Source organism: Saccopteryx leptura, chromosome 12 (genome assembly GCF_036850995.1).
Source record: "Saccopteryx leptura isolate mSacLep1 chromosome 12, mSacLep1_pri_phased_curated, whole genome shotgun sequence".
NCBI classification, from domain to species: Eukaryota; Metazoa; Chordata; class Mammalia; order Chiroptera; family Emballonuridae; genus Saccopteryx; species Saccopteryx leptura.
Window position 1 is genome coordinate 34,583,790 of NC_089514.1, and position 27,949 is coordinate 34,611,738.

The 27,949-nt window shown below is 36.7% G+C and overlaps 1 protein-coding gene across 2 annotated transcripts; it reads left to right on the forward strand.

Annotated features, from left to right (window-relative positions):
- The first annotated feature begins 210 nt into the window (after positions 1 to 210).
- On the forward strand, positions 211 to 27,398 carry DBF4 (DBF4-CDC7 kinase regulatory subunit). 2 transcript variants are annotated; one of them, XM_066354179.1, is made up of 12 exons: positions 211 to 551; positions 1,690 to 1,862; positions 8,438 to 8,617; positions 10,377 to 10,427; positions 10,893 to 10,962; positions 11,126 to 11,202; positions 14,063 to 14,099; positions 14,851 to 14,893; positions 17,272 to 17,400; positions 17,842 to 17,956; positions 23,309 to 23,433; positions 26,161 to 27,398. In XM_066354179.1, exons 1-12 carry the CDS (start codon positions 506 to 508, stop codon positions 27,074 to 27,076), a joined length of 1,962 nt encoding a protein of 653 aa, XP_066210276.1. In that variant the 5' UTR covers positions 211 to 505; the 3' UTR covers positions 27,077 to 27,398. The 2 variants fall into 2 exon arrangements, with proteins under 2 accessions (XP_066210276.1, XP_066210275.1); XM_066354178.1 differs by having other exon boundaries at positions 212 to 551; positions 14,848 to 14,893.
- The last annotated feature ends 551 nt before the right edge of the window (positions 27,399 to 27,949 follow it).

Genomic DNA, 27,949 nt, shown 5'->3' on the forward strand with positions numbered 1-27,949 from the left:
GCGGGACGTGCAGCGCGAGGAGGCGGGGCATGAGGGCGGAACGTGCAGCGCGAGGAGGCGGGGCATGGAGGGCGGGACGTGCAGCGCGAGGGGACGGGGCATGGAGGGCGGGACGTGCAGCGCGAGGAGGCGGGGCATGGAGGGCGGGACGTGCAGCGCGAGGAGGCGGGGCCTGAGGCGGAACGTGCAGCGCGAGGCGGGGAGCAGCGCGCGGCGTGAAGAGGCGGGGCGCGCATGCCGGCGCCGCGGCCGCGTGACGCGTTTTCAAATCTTCAACCGCCACAGCCCACTCGTTGGTGCTTTCCCCTTCCTCCTCTGCGCCTTGAACCCTGGGCCGGCCCCGGAAACCCGGCGAGCCGACGCGCTATCTCTATAGCGTGGGTGGGGTAGTCTGCGGAAGAAGACGGGCAACCGGCGGGTCGACGGGCCTCGAGCGGCCGTGTTTTCTGGGCCACCCGGCCCAGCGCCCTCTCGGGATCCAGCATGTAGGTGCTGGGCGGCTGCCATGAACCCCGGGGCCATGAGGATCCACAGCAAGGGACAGCTCCCGGGTACGAGCCCCTTCCCCGCCGGCAGTCCCTTGAGTTCTTTTCCTTCCCCTGCTCCCACCGTCCAGTCCTTCCCTCTCACTGCGCTCCCTGCTGCTTCTCCGGCTTGCCCGTCCTGGTGTGGCCTGAAGGGCAGGCTCCGGCGGCTCAGGGTTCGCCTGAGGAAAGGGGACGGCCCGGGCCCGGGCCTCGCGCTCCCCCCCAGGCTCCGGCGGCGGCGGTGCGGCCCCCAATGCCCGGCGGTGCGGCCCCCAAGGCCAGGCGGTGCGGCCCGGGAGCTCGCCTGGGCCCCCGGCGAGGCAGCCACGCGTTCCGCGGTTGCAAAGCGGATGTGCTTGGGCTTTTCGCTTCAGGATTAAGTCGGGTGATTGTGGGTGGGTTTTTGGTCTTACTCTTTTACGTTCTGCAGTCATAAACTTGAAAGTATTTGCGGTTCGAACACATTGCTGTTTTCATATAGACAAACAAAGGCAAGCTTCCATTTTCAGTCTTTGTAGATCTGTATTTTGTGTACATATATAATACATATGTTAACTTCCACTTTATGAATAAGTTGTGTTCTAAAAGTAAATTTTTAAAGCAGTTTGAATCTCAGATCTCTTTTCAAAGGAAATAATGAAAGAAATGGTGATTTGGTTCCTCAAGTAGACCATTTAGTTCTTAACAGATAGTCAAACTATATGAGACTAAACCTTGAGCATTAAGGACTAGGTCATTCTGGGTAACATAGGTTTTTGCATTTCTCGTGTTTAACATTTTAAGCACCGGTTTTGAGTGTTCAACAGAATGGCGATGCTCCAGGCATATTTGTTGAATGACCACCCGGTGAAATTTATACTCTAAGGAGGAAAACCTTTGAATAAAGTTTTATATAGTTCGCTACCTTAAGATATAAAACACAAACACATGAATATTTTCTTCACTCAACTGTTGGCTGTAAACAATTGTTTCACAATGTAGTATTTGTTAAAACATATAGGTTATTTTGCCGTTATCCTAAGTGGTACTACAAAGAAAAATGAATTAAATTGGTGGGATAAAGATTTTCCCCTCTGATATGATTGTTGTATAAAGAACTTTATAAAACAGTAGAAATTTTCTGTCAGCAAAAAATATCTAATACTAAATTTTTAAACAACAGGTGAAATCCAACTCAAAAATGAAAAAAATAGAGCATCTTTGAAATCTCTGAAAACTGATAACAAACCAGAAAAGTCTAAATATAAGCCACTTTGGGGAAAGATATTTTACATTGACTTACCTTCTGTCACCATATCTGAAAAACTGCAAAAGGACATTAAGGATCTGGGAGGGGTAAGTCAAAATCAGACACTGACAAAAAAAGGAAAAATGTGTAACCAGTACTTTTTAATATATGTAGTCATTTAATTTGTTTATTTTGGAAAATTTATAAGCTTATAAGCACTAAGGTCAAAATTTTTATCAGTTGTATATTGTTAATGGAAAACTACCTGTTTTAACCTTTTGTAGCCTTGACAAATTTTAGGTCTTCTGTGATCATTCAGTATAAAATTCACAAAGTGATAAGTGAGACTCCCTAGTCCTGATGGAACTGCTAATTGTCTTCTCATTGTAATATGGGGATGTCTTTCAGATAGCAGGACTCCTGGCTTATGATTATTGGGGAGCTACATAAATTTGTTTTGACGAGCATATACACAAAGAATGTTATTTGTTATTTACAGAAGAAGGAAAACCTAAGAATTAAAATTGTGCTTGAGTGATAAAAGTATCAACAGAATGAATGTCCTTAGGGGAACAGGGGTTTGGATTAAGAATTTGGAAAACCTGCTTTCCTACCTCTTACACATTGAATAAATGATTAAGAAGTTAGAAAATTTGGGTAAAATTCTAAGATTTTCTTAGGATTAGGTAACTTTTAGCAAGTAGGGCTAAGATTTTATTCACTTATTTTCTAATTCCTGTTTAAAAGGTTTTTACTGCACTTTGAGTTGTTAAGGTTGACATCTGGAACAGATCCTGTCATTACTAAGATAGAAATTTTCAGAGGAACAGTTAACAAGTTTCTTGGAATTGTTTATTGTGATATTTTACTTAATTATCTTTGGAAAGCTTTTTTTGCTGTTCATTTTCTTAGAACATTATAATACATTTTGTCATAGTAGTAGCATATATCATAATAACTGTATGACTGTATTTCTTATTCCTAAAAGTCATGTTTATAGGTCTGCTACTTTCATTTTAGAAATTAAGTAGTACTTCAGGGTCAGGAGAAAGTGAATGGCTGGCCCAGGATAGGATTAGCCTCCTAATTCCCAGACTAACATGTTACTGCACTATTCTGTTCCTCTAGCAATTAATCTGATACAATTTAGCAGCTTTCTCATATAAGATGAATAACCATTAACCCTTCAGATCTAAATCAGTAATTTTAGATTTGTGTTTTTAGCAGTGGAACACTAACAAAATCATATTCAGAAGTCCAGTGGGTAAAACCAGTAAAGAGGAAAGTGCTCTAGCCGAGATAGCAACATAGACTCTAGTGCAGAGACTGCTTGCCCTGTCCCCCTTTTTCTTCTCTCAGTCCCCATCAGTTCCTGAGGCATTTGCAAGAAACAAATTTTCAATTAACTCTTAGTTAGATAATAGAGACTTTGGTTTTATACATTAAAAGTTTGTATCCTCTAGTGGTTTGAAGTACACCAATGAAGTGAGGGGCATATTTTAAGGGTCTGAGTTTCCAGATTTCCCCCCCATGCAGCTGATTTTCCACTAAATTTTATTTATTAACTTTATTCCTTAGTTCCTTTTTGAAAAAAAAAATATTTTAATCAAGTTCTGGTCTACCCACACACTATATTTCCAATAGTTTAATGATACCCTGATTTCTGTCTCTAGCACATTACCATTTCTATCATAAACAGACTTTGTTGGTCATGCTGTTTCTTCATAAACAGACTTTGTTGGTCATGGCTGGTTTGCTCAGTGGATACACTGTCACCTGGCATCTAGACGTCCCTGATTTGATCCACTGTCAGAGCAAACGTGAGAAGCAACCATCTGCTTCTCTTCCCGCCCCCTCTCCCTTCTCTCTCTCTTCTTCTCTTGCAGCCAGTAGCTCTTTTGGTTCGAACATTGGCCCAAGGCACTGAAAATAGCTCGGTTGATTAGAGCATCTGCCCCAGATGGGAGTTGCTGGGTTGATCCCAGTCTGGATGTATGCAGAGTCTGTCTCCCTGTCACCCCTCCTCTTACTTAAAACAAAACTTTGTTATGAAGATCTAGTGAACTATAAAGGAACTTTGACTTCTAGCCACTAAGAGTTTTAGAATTCAACTTTAAGTTCTCTTTAGTTGAATAGGTATTCCTTGAAAAAATTATGCTATGAGCTATGAGTTAACTGTTTAGGATTACTTAGACCTAGTTTCATTTTGTAATTTATCTTGCTTCAGTTACCATTTGTCCTTTTCTTTAATTGTTCACTTTGTGCATTTGTTTTCTCTGGTCTTAATAAAGACCTCTAAATCCCCCATTTATCTGGAGAGTGCACTTTTGACAAATTTACCCACTGAGAGCACGGCAGTGAAGTCTGACATAATGGGGAAATAGCTTTAATTGTGACAAGGAAAGTACCTATTATAAAACCATCTAAAAAGGACATGGAACCAGCCACATTTAGGTCCATGTCTAAACAGTTTGGACTAAAACAGGGTAGTTGGAGAAGAATAGAGATAGAAGGGCAGATACCTTGCCATATCATGAACTTGAAGACAGTTACTTGATTGATGTTCATTATGACATTGAGTCATCACAGAATAACAATAGCCAATAAATTGAAGACCATGATAAAACTAAGTCAGCAGTACAGGACATAGTATTGTTTCATTAGAGTCAAAAATAAAACTGATGTCCACTTGCCCTCAGCTAGGTAGAAATGGTATGGGTACAATTAATTTTAATACACATAGAATGTCAAGAAGGGGGAAAGATTCTGTCTGCCTGAGGAATCTTGGAGGCCTTTTTATAGACACTGTTGAACTCAGTTTTAAAGAATGCTTCTGATTTTGACATAGAAACTTATTCAAAAATTATTCTGCCAGGGTCTTCCATATATTCCAGCACTATTGTAGATGCTGGGGATGCAAAATAAGTAAGGGGTAGTCTAGTCCTATAGGAATACTATTCTATGGGAACATCAGTCACCTAAAGAAAAAACTGACAGTATAGCATTATCAATACTTTGACAAATTAAATAGAAATTGCCATCAGGACAAAGGGGAAATGATTGACTGCCTTTAGAAATTGTACCAGAGATAAAGTTTGGGCTGAGTCTTGAAAGCGTAGTCATAGACCAGGCATAATGAGCGAACTAGAGGGAAAACATATTAAAAATATATGGATGGTTTGTTTGAGCAACTGCTAATATTACACAGTATGACTTGAGTTTGGGATTTAGATGGAGGACATAGCAAGAAACGATGTTATTTTGGTGCCAAACTGTAAATCATATTCTACTAAAGAGTTGTAACAAGCTATAGAAAAAGGAAAACCAAAGAAGTGTGTAGTACTAGCATAAGAAAAGACCATTGCAATAGAGACCAGAAATCAGCCCTCACATATAGGGTTATTTGATTTTCAACACCATTCTGTGGGGAAAGGATACTCTTTAAAACAGCCAATGTAGGAAAAATGGATATCAACATACAAATAAATGAAATGTTACCCTTACTGTACATCATGTGCTAAAATTAAATTGGATTAAGATATGAACATGACCTGAAATTCTTAGAGGAATGTATAAAGAAAAGTTTTCATGACATTGTATTTGGTGTTGATTCCTTGGACATGATACCAAAAGCAAAGGAAGAAATTAAAAATAGATAAATTAGACTTTATAAAAATGAAAAAGTTTTGTTCATCAATGGACACTATTAAGAAGGTGAAAAGACAACCCATAGAATGTAAGAAAGATATTTGCAAATCATATCTAATAAGAGGTTAGTATCCTGAATATATAAAGAATTCCTACAACTCAACAACAAACAGCAACCTCAGCAACCTGATTAAAAAATGAGCAAAAGCCTGACCAGGCACTGGCACAGTGGATAGAGCATCGGACTGGGATGCAGAGGACCCAAGTTTGAGACCCCGAGGTCGCCTGCTTGAGCAAGGAGTCACTCGTGCAACAGGAGCCGTCCCCCCATTAAGGCACATATGAGAAAGCAATCAATGAACAATGAAAGTGCCACAATGAAGAATTGGTGCTTCTTATCTTTCTCCCTTCCTGCCTATCTGTCCCTCTCTCTGTTTCTCTTACTTGAAAAAAAAAAAAAATGAGCAAAAGACTTAAATAGACATTTCTCCAAAGATTTATAAATGGTCAATAAATACAGGAAAAGATGCTCAATATCACCAGTTATTTGGTAAATAAAATCAAAACCACATGTGTTACCATCTCACTTGCATTAGGGTGGTCACTATAAAAAAATAAATATTAGGATGTGGGGAAACTGGAATCCTGTGCACTGTTGGTGGGATTATAAGGGATTATAAATGGTGCAACTGCTGTGGTAAACAGTATGGGGTTCCTCAAAAAAATGAAAAATAGAATTGCCGTATGATCAAGTAATTCCACGTCTGTGTATGTACCTAAAAGACTTGAAAGCAGGGTCTTGAAGATACATTCATATACCCATGTTCATAGCAGAGTCATTCACAGTAGCCAAAAGGTGGGAACAACCCAGTGTTAACAAATGAATGGATAAACAAAATATGGTATATATGTACAATGAAATATCATTTATCCTTGAAAAGGAGTGAAATTCTTATCCCTGGTACAATATGGATGAACCTTGAAAACTTTGTGCTAAGTGAAATAAGCCAGACAAAAGGACAAATACAGTATCAGATTAATAGGAGGTTCCTAGAATAGTCGGATTCATAGAACGGAAAGTAGAAGAGAGATTTAAAAGGGGGAAAATAGGAAATTATTTAATGTATACAGAGTTTCAGCTGGAATGATGACAAAAAAGTTTTGGAAATGTATAGTGCCAGGTGATGGTTGTACAACATTATGAGTATACTTAATGCTACTGAATTGTACACCTGAAAATGATTAAAATGGTAAATTTATTATTTTAAAATGTGCAGGAGGGCCTGACCTGTGGTGGCGCAATGGATAAAGCCTCAACCTGGAAATGATGAGGTCGCCGGTTCAAAACCCTGGGCCTGCCTGGTCAAGGCACATATGGGAGCTGATGCTTCCAGCTCCTCCCCCCCTTCTCTCTCTCTGTCTGTCTCTCCTCTCTCTCTCTCTCTCTCTCTCTCTCTCTCTCTCTCTCTCCCCCCCCCCTCCTCTCTAAAAAAAATGAATAAATAAATAAAAAATGTCTGCTCTTCTCTAAAAAAGAGAAAAAAAAATGTGCAGGAGATTGGATGTCTCTTTAAAAGTTGGAAACTGGCAGTGCTAGGGTCATGTATTTATGAAAATGAAAGTATTTGATGTGTAAATTGTTTACTTATATTCCTGCTGGATCTTGTAGGCATTTGAGTTTGTAATCCTTAGAATAAATAAATAACTGTGGATACTTTATTTACTGTTTAATGAAAATGTTGCTTAGAAAAAGAAAAAGGAAGTAGTGATTTGCATTTAACCGAGAGGGGGCCACCTGGCTTTAGCAGCACATTCTGCTTAATGCTTACACGAATCTATTACATACTTGGCTTCATTTTTTAATTTGCCCCCATTTATATTGTGAGATCCTATGGAAATTAGATATAGCTGTTTAAAAGTATTTTAGAAGTTTTTAGTTTTTGTTATTGTTGTTTGTTTGTTTTTTAAGTGAAAGAGGAAATACAGAGACAGACACCCGCATGGGCCCCGAGCGGGATCCAGTCCACCCAGCTACCCCCTTCTGGGGCCGGTGCTCTGCCCATCTGGGACAGCTTGCAACCCAGCTGTTTTTAGCACCTGAGATGGAGGCTCCACGGAACCATCCTCAGTACCCAGGGCCAACACTCAATCAAGCCAGGCTGCGGGAGGAGAGAAGTGGGGGGTGGGGGGGAGAAGCAGATGATCGCTTCTTCTGTTTGTCCTGACCAGGGATTGAACCTGGGACTTCCACATGCCAGTTTGATGCTCTACTGCTGAGCCAACTGGCTGGGGCCATTAGTATTTATTTTTACTTATAATTTTCCTGCCCTTGAATGGGAGTGATCTTTGATAATATTGACTTTGGTACATGTGTTTATAAATTCAGGCGTTTTAGTAGCAGTTTTCAAACATTTTAGGAAAATTCTCTTCAGGTTGTCTTACACTCTTATGGGTTAGTGTTCTCGCTTTCCTGTTAAAGTCCTGTGGAACAATGTTACAACTGATTTTTGAACTGTTGCCCAGTAGGGAGCCATTAGCTTCATGAGCTTATTTAAAATTTAGTTGCTAGTCACATTAGTTACATTTTAGATACTCAGTAGCCACATGTGGCAAGTTGTTACCATGCTGGACAATGCTTATGAACATTTCTGCCATTCAGTAAATTAAATCATGGACTTAAACAGAATACCTGTGTTCAAATTCTGTTATTACTTACTACTGGCATAACCTTAACCTTAAGCAAGTCACTTCTCTTCAATTTTGTTTTCCACAAAATGTGGATAATATTAGTGCCATGGGGCTGTTATATAGATTGAATTAAATAGGATTATGTGTAAAGTGCTTGAAAGTAGAATCTGGAATCTGCTGTTCATACTGGAATTCTCATTGTATTTACTTAGAACTCTAGGTTCAGAAAAATACTGTATAAAAACTACCGATATACAAAATATTGAAATGTATCAAATTGGGATCTCTGCTTAGCATATGAGACAGTTTGACTTACATTACTTATAAATACTGTGTTTTCCTTTAGCGAGTTGAAGAATTTCTCAGCAAAGATATCAGTTATCTTATTTCAAGTAAAAAGGAAGCCAAATTGGCACAGACATTTGGACAGATTTCTCCTGTACCAAGTCCAGAATCTGCGTATACTGCAGAAACCACTTCACCTCATCCCAGCCATGATGGAAGTTCCTTTAAGTCTCCAGATTCAGTAAGTCTCTTAAATATGCTTTGAGACTCAGAAAGGTAACCACCTGGGAACCTCTTGATTGTCAAGAGCAGGCTGGTAGCAGAGTTCACTTAGGTAGAACAATGTCTACATTATGTGTAGCTTTCCATTAAGTAAGGTTGCCGTCTGATAGAACGGTGATTGTTGTCTAATAGTGCTTGTGTAGTTATACTCTGAATGCTAAAATGTTCTACTGCATTTAGGAATGGCTTTTATTTCTTAGAGTAGTTTACAGCTAAAAACAAAACAAAACAGTGGATCATTGTTTTAAAGAAAAAAATTGAAATACTTTGTTTATTGGTTTGTTTTAGAGTGAGGATTAGCAACTATGGGCACTGGCCATATCTAGCCTGTTTTTTATAATTTGCAAGTTAAACATGCTTTTACATTTCCAAATTGGGGGGAAATGAAAAGAACATCATTTTGGGACAAGTGAAAATTACTGTATTTTTGCTCCATAAGATGTACCTGATCATAAGACATAATACCTAGGGTTTTAAGGAGGAAAATAAGAAAAAAAATATTCTGAACCAAGTGGTGTGTTAAAATATTTAATAAAATACTGTATTTTTTGCTCCATAAGATGCACAGGCTTTTTCCCCTCCACTTTTGGGGGGAAAAGTGTGTTTTATGGAGGGAAAAATACGGTATATGAAATTCAAATTTCATTGTCCACAAATAAAGTTTTATTAACATAGCCATAACCATTTGTTTACATATTGACTGATTACTGCATCCAGTCAATACAGAAATGAAGAGAGGCAGAATTAGAGGGTTGGGATAGAGGCTGCATGGCCAGCAAAACCTAAAATGTGTAGTCGCTTGTCCTTCACGGGGAGTTTGCCAACCCCTGTTCTAGAATTGCTGTCATCATACCCCTTCCACTCCATTGCCAATAAGTTGGAAGGTATAGTGAAAAATAAACTGATTTAATTGGGTGTGGAGAAGAGAATAAAAACTAAAATGTTTATCTTATTTTTAGATTGAAATGTGATTATTTTAAAGTATCCTTCTAAACTTACCTAGAGCCACTGGGAAGCAAGAAAAATGGGATCAGGGTGAGGAATAGAATAAATAGTTACATAAGAGATGTCACTTAAAAAAGTGACAGATGTATAGAGGGAAAATGCCAAAGGAGATGAGATCAAGAAAGGTTCATACATCTTCAGTTAATGCTTTTTTGGAGTAATAGGATTATACACCAAAGACTAGTTCCACAGTAGTTGTTCTTCATAGCATTTCAGCTGCTTTTTTCTAGTGCTTCATTTCAAAAGTGAAATACCATGTAAAAACAGAATATGCAGTTAACTATATTCTTAGATCTTTAATGGAAAACTAAAAGATTAGTTATGAACAGTTTCAGAAGAACCCAGATATATTTTTATTGTTGTTAAATAGAATTTACTGTAGAACTGACCTTGGGTCTCCACAACATTCAGTTGAGCAGTTGAGTTTAGTTGCTTCACCCTTCCTCCCCCCAAATGAAAGAAAGGAAAGAAAATAAAGAAACAAACTTTTAAATAGGAGATTATTTTGCAAAGGCCCTAAGGAAATCACTTTATACCATACATTTATTTTGTTGATAGTCATTAAGACTTGTACAAATAGAATTTATTTATTTTAGATTTTATATTTATGTTAAAATGTATCAACAAATTTTATATATTTAGCTGTTTTTTAATCTTTTTTCAATGAGGCACTATGTTACAACTTTTTATGTTTGATCTCTGGTCTTTTATAGGTGTGTTTGAGCAGAGGAAAATTATTAGTTGAAAAGGCTATTAAGGACCACGTAAGTAGGAACTTAAAAAATAACTGTATATCCTTTTATTAAAAACTCAGCTGGAAAATGGAAATGTTCTTGATATTTCTTTTCTCATTTTAATAGGAAAAGTAAATATCAGCACATACATGATTTTAAATAGAACATACTCAACTTTTTATGAAGAAGTATCTCCATCTTGTGGCCTTTTAAAGTATTACTAGAGACTTCTGAAGCTTATGACATTTTTGTATTTTTAAATGGAGTAATTCTTGAAATTATTTAAGTAAAGCTACAGTGTACATTAATTGCCAGGAGTATGGGAATGAATTAAGCTGAATTGATTTTATAAATTCCAGAAGAAAAAACTGATGTTGTCATTCCTGTTGTAACTATAGGGTCTGTTTAGTGACATTGTTTTAAAATTTTAAACTCAGTTCATCTAAAATAGTAGTTTCCTAGAAAATATCAAATTAATATATTTTTTTTTTATAGGATTTTATTCCTTCAAACAGTATATTATCAAATGCCTTATCGTGGGGAGTAAAAATTCTCCATGTTGACGGTAAGGATTTTATGCTTGTTTTTTGACAGTATTTTAAATTAAGTGTCTATTTCTATCCCTTGGTTCTGAACTTTATACCTAGAGAAAAATTTAATTGTAGGAGATGTCTGTTAACTGCAAAGGTAAAAATGCTAATCTTAAACCCTTCTTTATTTTAATTAAGACATTAGATACTACATTGATCAAAAGAAAAAAGAATTGAATTTACTCAAGAAGTCAAGCACTTCTATAAGAGATGTGGTAAGTTATTTTCTTTAATTTTTAAGTTAATTAAAGTGGTTAAGCTTGGTTTTTGTTTACATTATCTGTTGCTTGTTTTTTAGGGGGTGGGGCATTGCGAAGTAGAATATATTCCCAAAATATCCTAGGGGTAAGCCTGTGTTCTATACATGTTTGTGTTATTTGAATAAATTATTGTATATCATTTAACTTTAGGATTTATTTCTGAGGTAACTGTTGTTGTTGAGATGGTGGCATAGCTTTGTTTCTTGTTTGGTTGCTGCTGCTTTTAACAGATACTGTTTATTGTGATGGAAAACACCACAGATTATTCTATTGTGTGAGAAGTTCCTAGTATAAATAATATGTCAAATAGGTTTTGACTATGTATTAGACATTGTAAATGTTATGTTGTGGATTCCAGATCTTTTATAATACTCTGGAGAAGACTGATTTTGTTGTCATTGCTGTCACTGTTTTAGGAGGCAGTCATCAAGTTTGTTCAAACTCTCAGTTCTGTCTCAATTTGTGTAGGAGGCAGGTCTAACCTCAGAATTAGTTTCAGAGACTTGTATGGAGCTTTTTGTTTGTTCTGTATATGCATCACTGCATCACTTATATACATTAGTCTGAGACTTGGGCATTGATTTGAACCTTAGTTCCAATTTTCAAAGCTTTTGCTTTGTGTCAGTCCTTAGAATATGCAGCTTAGAGTTAAGCCTGGTACTTATGTGGGTTTGTACAGGGAATTGGGGGTACCCTTCTTAACGTTCTCTGTGCTTTCCCTTGCTCTCCAGTCTGCAGTGGCCCTTTTCCTAGTTCATTTGGTCAGAAAGTTAAGGTTTCTCAATTTTATTTGCTTGTAGTACTGTTACAGTTGTAGTTTAATAACTGAGGCCCACCCAAAGGGCAAAACTATGGGAGAAAATAAGTCATAATACAGCAATTCTCTGTAATTTTTGGACTGTAGGAGCCTCTCTCCCAATTCTTTTTTTTTTTTTTAAAGATTTTTATCCATTATAGAGAGGAGAGAGAGAGAGAGAGAGAGAGAGAGAGAGAAGGGGGAGAGGAGCAGGAAGCATCAACTCCCATATGTGCCTTGACCAGGCAAGCCCAGGGTTTTGAACCGGCAACCTTAGCGTTTCCAGGTTGACGCTTTATCCGCTGTGCCACCACAGGTCAGGGAACCCCAATTCTTTCTAGCCAGAAAAAAAGGGGTTTGTATAGGAGATGTAGTTACTGGCTTCACTATTCCCACCAACTCTGACAATAGCTCATCCTTAAGGCAACATCACAAGAGAAAAGATAGTACATTGGGAAATTTATCCACTTAAAGGTAGTCTCTGGTCTGACCAGGCGGTGGCGCAGTGGAGCAGGCATCCCCAAACTGTGGCCCCCTGAGGCCATTTATCCAGACCCTCCCCCCCCCCCCCCCCCCCCCGCCGCATTTCCGGAAGGGACATCTCTTTCGTTGGCGGTCAGTGAGAGGAGCACTGTATATGGTGGCCCTCCAACAGTCTGAGGGTCAGTGAAGTGGCCCCCTGTGTAAAAAGTTTGGGGACCCCTGGGAGTGTTGGACTGGGATGCGGAAGACCCAGATTCGAGACCCGGGGTTCGCCAAGCTTGAGCGCGGGCTCATCTGGTTTGAGCAAAAAGCTCGCCAACTTGGACCCAAGGTCGCTGGCTCGAGCAAGGGGTTACTCAGTTTGCTGAAGGCCCACGGTCAAGGCACATATGAGAAAAATCAATCAATGAACAACTAAGGTGTCACAACGAAAAAAACTGATGATTGATGCTTCTCATCTCTCTCCGTTCCTGTGTCTATCCCTATCTGTCCCTCTCTCTGACTCTCTCTCTGTCTCTATAAAAAAAAAAAAGGTAGTCTCTGCAAGTTTTTACTTCCTTTAACAGTGTGCCTACTTTTGTTTACTTTTCATCTGCAGGTAGTTGCATATTGTATTTTGCTCAGAGTTTTTAGTTGTAATCAGTGGGATTTATTGATTATATTAGATGTATTCCACCTTGACTGGAATAGATAAAGTTTTTAAATAATTTCTTTGTCCTGTTTATCACAAAGGTTCTGCTGAAGAAGGGCATAAAAATACCTAACATGACTATTTTTAGGTTATTTCACTAACTGTATCTTTTCCTTATTGGTTGATTTCTTTCTGTGAAAACAAAAATTATAGCTAGAACACAAGATACAAGTTGGGTGTATTGTAAAAAGCTTGTATTACTAAATTTTGATTCCAGTGGTTAAAATTTTTAATTCTTTTTTTTTTTCCTTTGTATTTTTCTGAAGCTGGAAACGGGGAGAGACAGTCAGACAGACTCCCGCATGTGCCCGACCGGGATCCACCCTCTGCCCACCAGGGGGCGATGCTCTGCCCCTCCGGGGGGTCGCTTTGCCAGGACCAGAGCCACTCTAGCGCCTGTGGCAGAGGCCAAGGAGCCATCCCCAGCGCCCGGGCCATCTTTGCTCCAATGGAGCCTTGGCTGCGGGAGGGGAAGAGAGAGACAGAGAGGAAAGTGGGGGGGAGGTGGAGAAGCAAATGGGTGCTTCTCCTATGTGCCCTGGCCGGAAATCGAACCCGGGTCTCCCGCACGCCAGGCCGACGCTCTACCGCTGAGCCAACCGGCCAGGGCCAAGATTTTTAATTCTTGAATGATAATTTCTTCTTATTTCTATGGCTGAGTTGATTTTAAAAAGCTAGTTTTTCTCATTTTTCCTCACAAAACCAAACTATTCAGACTTTTGTTTTTTATATAGTTTTTTTCTGTGTGTGTGTTTTTTTTAACATGAGGATATTGAGCACAACTACAGTTGCTATTTTCACTATACTTTCAAAACCAGTATTTTCACTATATTATTTTTTTTTAGGGGAAAAAAGTAGGTATTGGAACACAGAAAACAAGAAGTAAGTATTTTAATATACTTAAATGTGTTTGCTTTGCTTTAGAAAGTACAGTTTTCTTAGAAATCATATTAACTCTTTTAACCCTTGAATTTTCATGTACATCCTCAGTCAAAGGGTTAACAAAAAACTCACTACTCACAGGGTTAAAAAATGACTTACTTAGTAGTTACTAGCCTTTTTAAGAACCTGCACCCTTGTGACAATCTGTTATCAGAATGTTTTAAATGAATTAGTAATATACATGCTTTCATTATACGGTAAAGTCAAGGTCCAAAAGTGATTCTGATTATTATAATTTTGAAGTGATGCTCTGAGGAACCTGTTCTAATCAGTATGATAGAAAAATACCTGAAACTAATTTAATTTGTATTGATTTCCGGCACTGATAATGCTGCTATGCCATGTTGCTTATATGAATAATTGGAGGAAATGTCAAATTTCAGTTTGAGGTTATGAAAAATAAAAGCTATTTTGTTGCACCTCTTGAGCCTCCTGAGTTCTCTTCATATATTCTTTGGAGGATCCATTTAGTTTTAGAATTTCAGAACGTAAACAGAGCTTCTGTTATTTTGAAATGGATTGACATTATAAGATAACTCACTTGAGACTTAAAACTTCTAATTGAATTAAAATGGATAGTGGGTACATAGTTTGGTGTGTGTGTGTGTGTTTTTTAAACCAGAGTAGTTTTGTTTAAAAAACAAATTCCTGCTTTTATAAGTATCTAATATTTTTTTATGTTTTCAAGCAGGTAGACTAAAAAAGCCTTTTTTAAAGGTAGAAGATATAAGCCAGTAAGTAGTTACGTTTATCCTCTATGATTTAAATATAATATCAAAAGAGTTATTAAGGTATTTTTATCAATACTTTTAGGTCCCTTTATGTTAGATTTATATTAAACAAATTGCACATGGCACAAATTATAGAAAATAGCATTAATTAATTTGTTCTTAAGAACTGAGTTTAGTTTCAGTATGTTATAAATAACTAATTCCTTGAAATATCTAGTTTAAAATGATCGTGTGACCAATTATTTTTAATATTTCAAATAACTATCTTCTGGGTAAATGCAGTAAGTACCATGTGATTATAACAACTAGTTAACAGTTGCTTCCATATTTGTGAAAAAGAAGTTATTAGGTACTATTTGAAAGTACAAATCTAACATTTTGCTTGGTGGTTTTTCTAAACTCACTCTGACATTTAATAGGATAATCTTAATGAAGATTAAGGTATAAGTAAATTAAGTTGCTGTGGGAGAATCAGATTCCTTTCTCTGGACTTTCCAGTTACCAGTTAGACATAGGTGATTAATTATTCAGTTAAACTTGTAATTCATTTCCTTGAGTACTTAGGTGAATAAACATCTGTTGACTGCTTTTGTTTATGAAATGTGTTACTGTGGGAAAAAATTGCAATTCAAAATTTGGCCTGGAGAGGACATCAATAAATGTAAAGGCATTCCATGATCATGGATATGAAGACTTCATATTGTTAAACTGTCAGTAGTACCCAAAGTCATCTACAGAGTCATTATATTTCCTATAAAAGTCCCAATGACTCTTTTTGCAGAAAGAAAATTCTATTCTATTATTTGTAGGAATCTCACAGGACCCTAAATACATACCTAAAACAGTCTTGAAAAGGAAGAACAAAATTGAAGGTCTACACTTCCTGATTTCAAAACTTAGTACAAAACTACAGTCATCCAAAGAATTTGGTGTTGATATAAAGACAGATATATAGACCAGTTGGATAGAATAAAGGGCCCAGAGTAATCTTTACATGTATGATTGAATGATTGTTAACAAGATGCCAAGATCATTCAGTGGGGAAAGGATAGTCTTTTTAACAAATGGTGTTGAGTAAAGTAGATATCCACATTCAAAAGTGCAAAGTTGGATCCTTTATACCATATGTAAAATTAGCTCAAAATGGATCAAAGACCTGAAACTATAAAATCCTGGGGAAAAACATGGGGAAAACTTTATAAATAGGATTTGGCATTGATTTCTTGGATATGACACCAAAAATACACGCAACAAAAGACAAAAGAAAGAACTTAGGTTACATCAAAATTATAAATTTCTGTGCACCAAAAGCCACAACAGACTGAAAAGGCAACCCATGGAATGGGAGAAGATATTTTCAAATCATGTATCTAATAAGATGTTAATGTAAAGAAGTCAACAACAGAAAATCAAATGACCTGATTAGAAAAGGGACAAAGGACTTGACATTTCTCCAAAGATATACAAATTGCAAATAGGCAAAAGAAAAAAATTTCAACATCACTGATCATCATAGAAAAGCAAGTCATTACACTGCTTTACAGCTCACACCCATTAGGATAGCCACTGTCAAAAGTAATAACAACAAATGTTGGTGAGAAGTTGAAATTCTTGTGCATTGTTTGTGGGATTGGAAAATGGAACGTCTGCTATGGAAAGAACAGTATGGAGATTCCTCAAAAAGTTAGAAATAACTATATGATTCAGCAGTTCCACTTCTGGGTTTACTGGTATATCCAAAATAATTGAAAGCAGTGTCTGTGGAGATACATGCATATACATATATGTTCATAGCACTGTTCACAATAACCAACAAGCAAAAGCAACCAAATGTTATCAACAGATGAACAGATAATGTGGTATATACATACAGTGGAATATTATTCAACCTTAAAGAATGAAATTCCGATACATGCTAAAATGTAAGAACCTTGAGGGTATGATGCTAAGTGAAATAATAGGAAAGACTGCACTTAATATGCTACCTGGAGTTGTTAAGTTCATGGAGACAGGAACTAGAATGGTAGTTGTCGGGGTGATGGTAAAGGTTAATGAGGAGTTATTGTTTAATGGGCATAGTTTCAGTTTTACAAGCTGACAAGAATCTGGAGATGGACGAAGTGATGGTTGGAAAGCACTGAATTTTTAATATGACTTGAACTGTACACTTAAATATGGTTAGGAGAGTAAATTTTGTATGTTTTATGACAATTAAAATTTTTTTTAATATGTTAAGGTAATATTGGGTCTAGAATTGGAAAGGGAAGTCTGATTTCTTGTTTATTTCAGATTTTAGGTCAGTTACATGATTTTAAAATACATATAAAACTTCAAATGTATTTTATTAAAAAATTTCATGTGTTTTTCTTTTATTCTTTTAGACATTATAGACCGTTTTATCTTCAGCTGACCAGTATGCCTTTTATAAATTATTCTATTCAGAAACCTTCCAGTCCATTTGATATAGATAAGCCACCTAACATCCAAAAGCAAACTCAAGCTAAACTAAGGTTGGTTTAACCTTTAAGTAAGTGTTTTTATCCTTTTAAAGAAAAGTGAAAATAATTCATTTAATGCCATGGGGTGGGGTGTGATCACTTTTATGGTCGCCTTGCCCCAATATATTTTTATTACCCCTTGAAGTCTCAGTCTCTTCTAAGTGTGTCAAATTTAGACACTTTAGATAGGTTGGGGTTGGAGGGGCTTGAAAATATTTGCAATATAGTAATTAAAATGTGTTGCTTTTAAGTGATCTGAAATATGCCCCAGAATCATCATTACACATTCATATTTTACTTCTCATTTGTTTAAAAAGAAATATGGTTAAGAGTATTTGTTGATATAAATCTCTGTGCATATTATGGCAGATTCTGTTCGATAGAAGGAACTATAATTTTTTAAAATTATTACTTGTTTCAACGGTTAATTATTTTACCATATATTTCTATCAGAATCCAAACAGATGGTGATAAATGTGGTGAAATTCCAATTCAACTCCTGTTGAAAGAAAAGAAAAAAAAAGGATATTGTGAATGTTGCCTTAGAAAATATGAAGATCTCGAAACTGTAAATATTATTTTATGTTCGGGGTTGATATTTTTAAAGCTATGAATAAATATGTGATTGTGGTTTATAACTTGATAAATTATTAAGTAGAATATATTTCTTTTTGATAGAGTTATCTGAGATTTTAACCTAAAGTGGAGAAATGTGTGTTAAAATTATTTTTACTCATTTATTCAACAAGTATTTATTGTGCATCTACTATGCAAGAATCACTGCTCTGGGCAAACAGCATTGAACAGAGAGACCAATTCCCTTTTGCTTGTGAAGCTTACATTTTATGGAGGGGGAGGAGATACAGGTAACCACAGGATAAAAGAATAAAATATATGGAGAGAACAATTTGATCAGTGCTATGAGAAAATATAAAGCAGGGATGATATGTTGCTATTTATTTAGACAAGACAAGGAATACCTAATTGATAAGATATTTGAGTAGAGACCTGAGAGAACGGTAAGACTTGTGGATATTGAAATAAACAATGCAAAAGTGCTAAATTAAACTGATTGTTGGGACCAAAGAACAAATTGATGGAGGCCTAGACTAAAGGGGGCAGTATAAGTTGTGAGACATAGTTGGATTGTGGATATAATTTAAAACTGGGCCCAAGGGGATTTGCCTGTGGATTGGATGTTGGGAGTAAGAGAAGACGTGTCACGCTGCCTGGAATATTCCGGCTTGGGCAGCTGAAAAATGAGAGAATGAAAAGAAAGTGAAGCCAATTCTTTGAGGTAGCAGAAAGCAAAATAGAATAGTTGGAAAGATATGTGGGATGAAGAGAAGGTTAAAGATGGGAAGTATTACCATTTGTAAACTGATTTTAAAAAAAACAACAACAAACTTTGGATCAAGGTTTGCTCAGGTTTGAATACTGGCTTCCTGTTTCTGTGATCTTGGACAGTGCCTGGCACAGTCTTACTAAATGTTAGCTGTTATAATTTGAATTATTAATTTTTACAATAATATATTTATTTTAGTTCTTGTTTCTGGTAGAAGGTGGTGGAAAAGTTAAGGAGAAAAAATAGTATTTAAAAATATCTTGATTCATAAACTGTCTGTCTACTGACTTATATGAAATTTGATTGCTTTATAAACCAAGATATATTAATTTAGTGCTTTGTGTCAGTTTGTGTTTTATTTCTATAGTAAAGGAGAAAAGTAGTTTAAAATTACTTTTAATCATAAGCTAAAATATCTCGAATATTTCCTCTTTCCAAAAGTCATTTTGAAAATTTAAATTTATAGATCGGTCCTTAAATTTTACTTTGCTTTTGTTACAGTAAGATAATCTGGAATGGATGCTTTCCTTAATGCTCAGAAATTGTTGGGGCTAGAAAATGAAAACCTTGGTCACTAGTTGTCACAGCGAAGGAAAATTACTGAAAGTAGATGTTGGGATTGATATTTTAGAAAAAGTTTTTTATAGTTTTTCATATACATGCTTCTTAGTCTATCAAGGGATTTATTTTTTAAAATACATTACTGGAAATTAAGCAATAACAAGGCAGAAATTTTCTCTAACCTTACACATCTTATGGTCTGGCAGAGAAGATAGGTATAAAACATGCATTTGCAAATAGGATGAGTCACAAAAGTAAAATATAAAGTGCAGTGGTAATAATGAGGGTACTTAACTTGGCCAGGTGGTGGCGCAGTGGATGGAGCATCGGACTGGCACATGGAGGACCCAGGTTCCAGACTTCCAGGTCACAGGCTTGAGCACGGGCTCATCTGGTTTGAGCAAGGCTCACCAGCTAGGGCCTGGGGTCGCTAGCTTGAGCAGCGGTTCACTCGTTCTGCTGTAGCGCGCACCCCCCCCCCCCCTTCGGAAAAATTGGTACTGCAGAGAAGAATTGATGTTTCTCGTCTTTCTCCCTTCTGGTCTGTCTGCCCCTGGCTGTCCCTCTCTTTCTCTGTCACACACACAAAAAAATAAAAAAAAATAGTAATGAGGTTACTTAACATACAATGAAGGACACAGAAAGTGAAAGGGACATTTAAATCAACACTTGCAAGATGAGTAAGAAAAGCTAGGTGAAGGTAGAGGGGAACTATATAAAAGTTGGAGGCTTTTAAAATTTATTTCAATTAATTATTTTTTCTTCCAAGAACATGAATAAATTGAGTCAGAACTTAGAGAGTTAACATTTCTTTTTAAATTATAATCATTTTTAATTCATTTAACATTACTGGACATATATAGTTTTATGTGGTCAGTTTTGCAGGGAAGGAAGGAATACATATATTTCAGAATACAATTGACCCGTGAACAATGTGGGTTTGAATTGCGCAGGTCCACTGAAATGCAGATATTTTCCGTTAAATATACTTTATAGGAAAAAATCTTTTGGAGATTTTCTTACTCCTGGAAGTAATCATGTTGCTGCTTTGTGATCAATGCGTGAATCGTTATACCTGTAAATAAATAGGAATTGATTTCACATTATCTTTTCATCTTTGATGTCTACTGTTAGTAATATGTATAACATTTGCAGTGTTTTATATCATATAAGACAGTATTAATATGGGTACTAACAGATGATGCATCAGGTAAACACATAAAATACCGTATTTTTCGCTCCATAAGACGCACTTGACCATAAGACACACCTAGGATTTTAAGGAGGAAAATAAGAAAAAAAATATTATGAACCAAATGGTGTGTTAAAATATTTAATAAAATATACCACAATAATATATTAACACGTAAACTCAACAGCAGTATTAACCATTAGCACTGTTATTAATAAATGAGAAGAGACTTCAATGTTCAAATACTCTTTTAGTTATCTGGGAACCTGCAGCAGGTAAAAAAAAAAATGAACATTCGCTCCATAAGATGCACAAGCATTTCCCCCTCCACTTTTGGGGGAAAGAAGTGCGTGTTATGGAGCAAAAAATATGGTATATATATGTTAATTGACTGTATATTGTTAAGGCTTCCAGTCAATAGGAGGCTATTAGTATTTAGGGAGTCACAGTTATACTCAGATTTTCAACTATGTGAGGGGTTAGTTTACGTGTTAATATATTATTGTGGTATATTTTATTAAATATTTTAACACACTCCCTATGAATTATTCAAGGATCAGCAGTACTGTGTTTTTTGTGATGGCTAGAGAATTTAGTTTTTGAAAAGAGAATCAAATCATCTAATGGTAAAATTATATGAAACTTGGAAATGCTGAGGTCACTGGTTCAAAACCCTGGGCTTGCCTGGTCAAGGCACATATGGGAGTTGATGCTTCCAGCTCCTCCCTACCTTCTCTCTCTTTCTCTCCTCTCTCTCTCCCTCTCTGTCTCTCTCTCTCCCTTTCTCTCTCCTCTCTAAAATGAATAAATAAAAAATTTAAAAAAAATTATATGAAACTAGGGAAACAGATACGAGTTTCTTCCATAATCACCTTGGTGTGGGTTCTCAGATATACTGTAACTCCCTGATTAGCCAACAAATTATAGAATTAGCCTGCAGATTCTACCTATTCAGAAGGAATTTTGTTTTCTCTGAGGTTTATTTCACACTTGTTTATTTTTGACCACTTTTTTTTTTTTTTTTTAAGAGAGAGAAAGAGGGACAGGAGAGAGGTGAGAAGCATCAACTGGTAGCTGTAGCACTTTTTTTGCTCATTGATTACTTTCTCATACAGGCCTTGACTGGGGGTGGGGTGGGCTCCAGATGTGCCAGTGACCTTGGGGCTTAAGCCATTGACCATCAACCATGAGGTTATGTCTGTGATCCCACGTTCAAGCTGATGAACCCATGCTCAAGCTGGTGAGCCTGTGCTTAACCTGGAGGAGCCTGCACTCAATCAAGCCAGTGACCTTGGGGTTTCACATCTGGGTCCTCAGTGTCTCAGGTCAACACTGTTTACTGTGCCACCACTTGGTCAGGCTGTTCTTGACAATCTTAAGATTGACAGTAACTTCTCTGTATTCTCTATTATAAACACTGGGTAATAGAATCATTTGCTCCTTCTCAAATGTGCTCCTCAGTTGTAAATCAGATTTCAGTGGACTTCATTTGTGTGTTTAATCTACCTTGTAATTTTTTGTTTTTTATATGTTAAATTACAACATTTCATTCATTGAGTATTTTATAAGTCCTCACTTTGTGGTAATTATATAAGGTTTACCAGAAAGTTCTGTCCGTTTCTATCACAAGTTTCCACACGTAAGCACGTTTATTTGGTTCATGTGTGCCTATTTTTATCACTTAATGTATACATAATGATGTAGCAAATTAACTAAAACAAAGTTGATTCACGTTAGTCTTATGTGTGAAGTGATAGTTTACCCATGGCTACTGATAAAGTTCATTTACGCCACTGTAATTTTTACGAATTTCAACAAGGAAGAAATGCTACAGACAAATGTCTGTAGCATCTACCATATTCCCCGGACTTAGCACCCTCCGACTATCACTTGTTTTTGTCCTTAAAAATTTTTTGAAGGGCAAAATATTCAAAAATGAAGAAGACATCAAACAAGTACTGGTGCAATTTTTTGCATCAAAAGATAAAACATTTTTCAAAAATGGGATATACAAAATTGCCCTCATGCTGGCAAGAAATCATTAATAATAATGGCAGTTATATTATTTAATAAAGTTTATTGATGGTAAGAAAAATTTGTATTTTGTTTTATTCCAAAAACGGACAGAACTTTCTGGTAAACCTTATATAAGGATAAAATAAACTAGTAAAGGGAAATTTTTAAAAAATTAGTGCACTGTAAATGTTGAATATTACTATTTTTCTCTATCTTAGAATTTGATATAGCTCATTTGTTTTCAGTTACATTGAAACCACAAATTAGTACTTGATTCTTCTCATTGAAAAATAGAAGACTGAAAACCAAAGTAAAGTTGACCCTTGAACAAATGGGAAACTATACTGTCCACTAATGAATTTTTTCAAGAAATACCTGTACCTTTTTACCTGAAATTGAGCATCTGTGGATGCAAAGGGTCAACAGTGTGCATTAGTCTACACTATTTTATGTAGGACACTTGAACATTCTCAGATTTTGGTGTCTGGGGGGTGTCATGGAACCAATATCCCACAGAAGCAGAAGGACCATGGCATAGACTTTGTAGTTATATGTGGATTTTTTTATTGCATGGGAGTGGGCACCCCTCACTCATGTTGTTCAGAGGGTCAACTGTAGTTTTGTAGGTTTTGCAAAAGTTACTTTGATTTTACTACTTAACATCCTTTGAAGTTCTAGTGAAAGGTATTACTTGGAGTAATTATTAGAAACCTGATTTTGGGAGCATGTAAATGTTAGAAAACCTGAACAAAATATATCTGATGGTTTAAAAATACATGATTTATATGCTTTATGTTTTGTTTTAGCATCTCCTAACTGAGCAACACAGAAACTTTGCACAGAGTAATTACTATCAAGTTGTTGATAATATCGTATCTAAGTTAGTTTTTGACTTTGTGGAATATGAAAGGGACGTGCCTAAAAAGAAAAGGTAATTTATCTACCTAAGTTTTAAATTTTACTAGAATATTAAAGTATTTTATTAAGCTAAAAAATAAATTCAAAATTCCTGTTCTTTTATGAAGTATACATGTTGAGGATATAAATATGGTTGAGAATTGATGACTTGTCTCCTTGCTCCTTTATACTACCAAAAGTGTTTACCTTGTATTACTTTTAAGGTCCTCTTCTTAATATTAGACTCTAGAGAAGGGTTTTTTTTTGGGGGGGGGGTGTTGTTTTTTAAATTAAAGTATGCTCTGGCCGGGTAACTCAGTTGGTTAGGGCATCATTCTGCTAGGCCAAGGTTGAGGGTTCAATCCTGGGTCAGAGCACATTACAAGCAATCAATGATTGCATAAATAAGTAGAACAACAAATCAGTGTCTGTCTCTCCCTTTCTCTCTCAGATCAATAAATTAAATATTATTTTAGGCCTTGTGAACCATAATACTCTGCTTTGCCATTGTACAGTGAAAGCAGCCACAGACATTAGGTAAGTAAATGAGTGTGGCTCTGTCATAGTGAAACTTTCTTTAGGAAGAGACAGCAGATTAGATTTAGGCCATGGGCTATATAGTTTGTCAGCCTCTGGTAAACTATGAAGTTTACTATCCACTTGGACTTTAAAAGGTAGCATTTTTAGTTAATCTTAAGAAGTTTTGACCCTGGCTGGTTGGCTCAGTGGTAGAGTGTCTGCCAGGCGTGTGGATGTCTCAAGTTCAATTCCTGCTCAGGGCACACAGGAGAAGCAACCCTCTGCTTCTCTCCCCTTCTCCCTCCCCCTGTTGCTTCTCTCTCTCTCTCTCTCTCTCTCTCTCTCTCTCTCTCTCTCTCTCTCTCTTCCTCTTTCCCTCCTGCAGCCATGGCTTGATTGGTTCCAGTGAGTTGGACTTGGGTGCTAGGGATGGCTCTGTGGTCTCTGCCTCAAGGCAAAAAAAAATAAAAAATGACTTGGTTGCTGAGCAACAGAGCATAGCCCCCTAGTGGGCTTGCTTCTTGAATCCCTGTCAGGGTGCATGCAGGAGTCTGTCTCCTGCTTCCCCTCCTCTCACTAGAATAAAATTTAAAAACATTTTAGGAAGCCCTCATCCAAGTTACCTTTATTAAGCAAGTCTTGCTTATACTTTACCAAATGTTTCTGTTTAAGCTCTACTTGTCAATAATAACTACTAAAGGTACTGATAGGACTTATAAACATTGACTTCAGTGCTGTTCAGTGTACAGTGACTACACATCAACAAAATGATCCTGGTTAGATTGTGCCCATAAATCTGAAATATAAAGAAATGCTTTTCATATGGATATACCCTAGAGTTTGTGTTAACAGGTTATTTGGTTCTAGCTGTTTTTAGATTAATCTTAAGGCATAAAGAAGATAAGAAAATATACTAAGCTACAGTTTCTTAACTAGAAAGTTTTTTGACTGTATCAAGGTAGAATAGTTACTAAACCTCATATTTCTGTAATATTCAGAATGGTTGTAAATGGATTATTTAAAATGAGATTTGGAGAGGAGGCATATTTCCAAATTATATGGGGTATGGTAAAAACTTATACTTTCCTAAAAACTTAGTCTGTAGCAAAATTCAGAATTAGTACTTATATATAAGCAGGTATTCCTTAATCAATTATATTATCTGTACAACTTTCATTTCTGTGGGTAAGTCATTTAAACATCTCTAGACTTTAAAGTAGAGAGTGGTATTGTATTAGTATTTTTATATTTTTGTCCTCCATTAGCTCAAAAGGAATCTGAAGTGAAAGTATAAACAAAATAACTATTAAAAGGAACTGTTCTGATTTTGAAAGGGGGTGGACTTTAATTTTCTGTGTTATCTGTACATGTATTACATAAAACATAATAGGTAAGCTGTTAAGTTTCTTTGTATTTGTGTGTAATTTAGGATTGTGTAATATAAATTTCATTTCAAATAAATGTGTAAAATTTAAGGATTACTAATTTGTCATCTTTAGAGGGTAAAGATACCAAGTTCCTGACTAGCAATGATAGTAGATATTTTAGACTTAAATATAAATAAAAAAAATACATGTTTATGCCTTAGGTTTTCCAAGAAATACTCATTTCCATATTGCTAACTAAAATGAAGAGGCAACATTAATGTAAATCACAGTAGAGACATTAAGAAATTTTTAAGGATAATGAAAAAATTAGGAAGAGATCCAAATTTTTTGTTTGTTTTTAAGTGAGAGGAGGGGAGATAGACAGACTTCCACATGTGCCCTGACCAGGATCCACCCAGCAACCCATCTGGGGCTGATGCTCAGACTAATCAAGCCACTGGCTGTGGGAGGGGGAGAGAAGCAGATGGTCGCTTCTCCTGGGTGTTCATATGTCGAGCTGACCTTCTATCCACAGAGCCACTGGCCAAGGCCAAATCCGAATCTTATTGTCATCTTTCTTTGACTTACGTGGTTAAAATAGTTTTAAACACCAAGTTCAAGATACTGGTTACCTCTGGAAGGAAGGGAAGAATGTGTATTGGAAGAGGGGTACACTATAGTTTTCACCTATATCTGTAAAGTTTTAGTACTTTAAAAACATCTAAAGTAAATTTGGCTGAATGCTAGGATTTCTGTATTTTATAGATTTGCCAAAATTAAATGTTTCATAAATAGTTTTAAGAGATATTAGTAATTTAATTTTTTTAACTTTAGAAATTTTTTATGGCAATTCTTTTTTTTTTTTTCCTAAAAAGATTAAAATACAGTGTTGGATCCCTTTCTCCTGTTCCTGCAAATATTCTGAAAAAGTCTGAACAAAAAGGAAAGCTAGAATTGGAATCTATTTCTCAGACGGACTTCAGGGAAAATAATGTCCAGGTAAGGGAGCAGAGCTTCCTGTACATAGAAACCCATCAGCCTGGAGAAGAGCTTGCTCTTCCTTCAGAGCACATCACTTCCCCTTCAGCTGAACTGAGAGGACTTGTTGAGAAAACCGCTAAGAAAAGTTCCATGTTAAATCCAGCTGAAAACGACGTTTCCAAACATAAATTAATTATAAATGAAAATGACATGGAAGTAAGGACAGATCGCTATTCATGTAGGCTACAGACATCTCTACAAGTTTCTAATTTCAGTATAGATAATAATGCATCTCAGCCAAAACAGAAGTCATATACTGTGCTTTCTCCAGCAAAGGAAATGAAGGAAAAGGACTTTTGTTCAATATTTGGTCACTATTCTGGTCTGTTAGCAAGAAACAGATCACAAGAGCACCTAGCTATCCAGGCAAACATTCCATCCCAAAGTCGTTCTGAGGAACCCAAGGAATGTGACATCAAGAATGTGGATAGCTTACCTTCTGGTAAAATAGTTCGGAAAGTGAAGATATTATTAGGAAGACACAAAAAAGAAAACCTGGAACCAAATACGGAATTAGATAAAACAAGAACTGAATGTCTACTTACACAAGAGGAAAACAGAATAGGTAGTTCACAGTCTCTACTGGATTTATTTCACACTAGTGAAGAGAGGTCAGAATTTTTGGGTTTTACAAGCTATACCGAAAACGGTGGTATATGTGATGTTTTTGATATTTGGAGGAAGGAAGATCCAAATAATTTGTCAGTGTTTTCCTCTTCCCCTTCAACTTCTACATTTACTGGTTTTTAGACTAAATAATACTTTTCAAAAGTGATAAAGATCATATTCTTGAAATTTTCCTAAATATGTATAAAAATTCTAGGGGTTTCTTTTTGCCAACTTTGTTTACAGAACCAGATATAAATGTTAATAATAAAGGAAATGTTTGCACTTTTCTACAGAATTTAATACCTTTTATATAAATTGTAGAATAAACTTGCGACTCAACTTTACATGGTATATTCATAACTGTTTCCTAAGAACTATGAATATGTACTTTATGACACTAAAAACTAGTTTCAAGTGAAATTTCAAGACTATCAAAATTTAGAATTATCAGTCCTGGCCAGTTTGCTCAGCGATAGAGCGTCGGCCTGGCGTGCGGAAGACCCGGGTTCGATTCCCGGCCAGGGCACATAGGAGAAGCACCCATTTGCTTCTCCACCCCCCCCTCCTTCCTCTCTGTCTCTCTCTTCCCCTCCCGCAGCCAAGGCTCCATTGGAGCAAAGATGGCCCGGGCGCTGGGGATGGCTCCTTGGCCTCTGCCACAGGCGCTAGAGTGGCTCTGGTTGCAGCAGAGCTACGCCCCAGAGGGGCAGAGCATCGCCCCCTGGTGGGCAGAGCTTCGCCCCTGGTGGGCGTGCCGGGTGGATCCCGGTCGGGCGCATGCGGGAGTCTGTCTGACTGTCTCTCCCCGTTTCCAGCTTCAGAAAAATACAAAAAAATTTAGAATTATCAATTTAAGTATTCTGGTTAAATCTGTTGTCTATTAAAATTGAGTCCCATGATAATATGACAACATTGCTTTTAAAAACCTTACTTTCATTCAGAAAGGGAAAAATTGTATTAATTTCTATGTTGGGTTCTGGAAATCATTATTACCAGAAACATTTGACACAGATT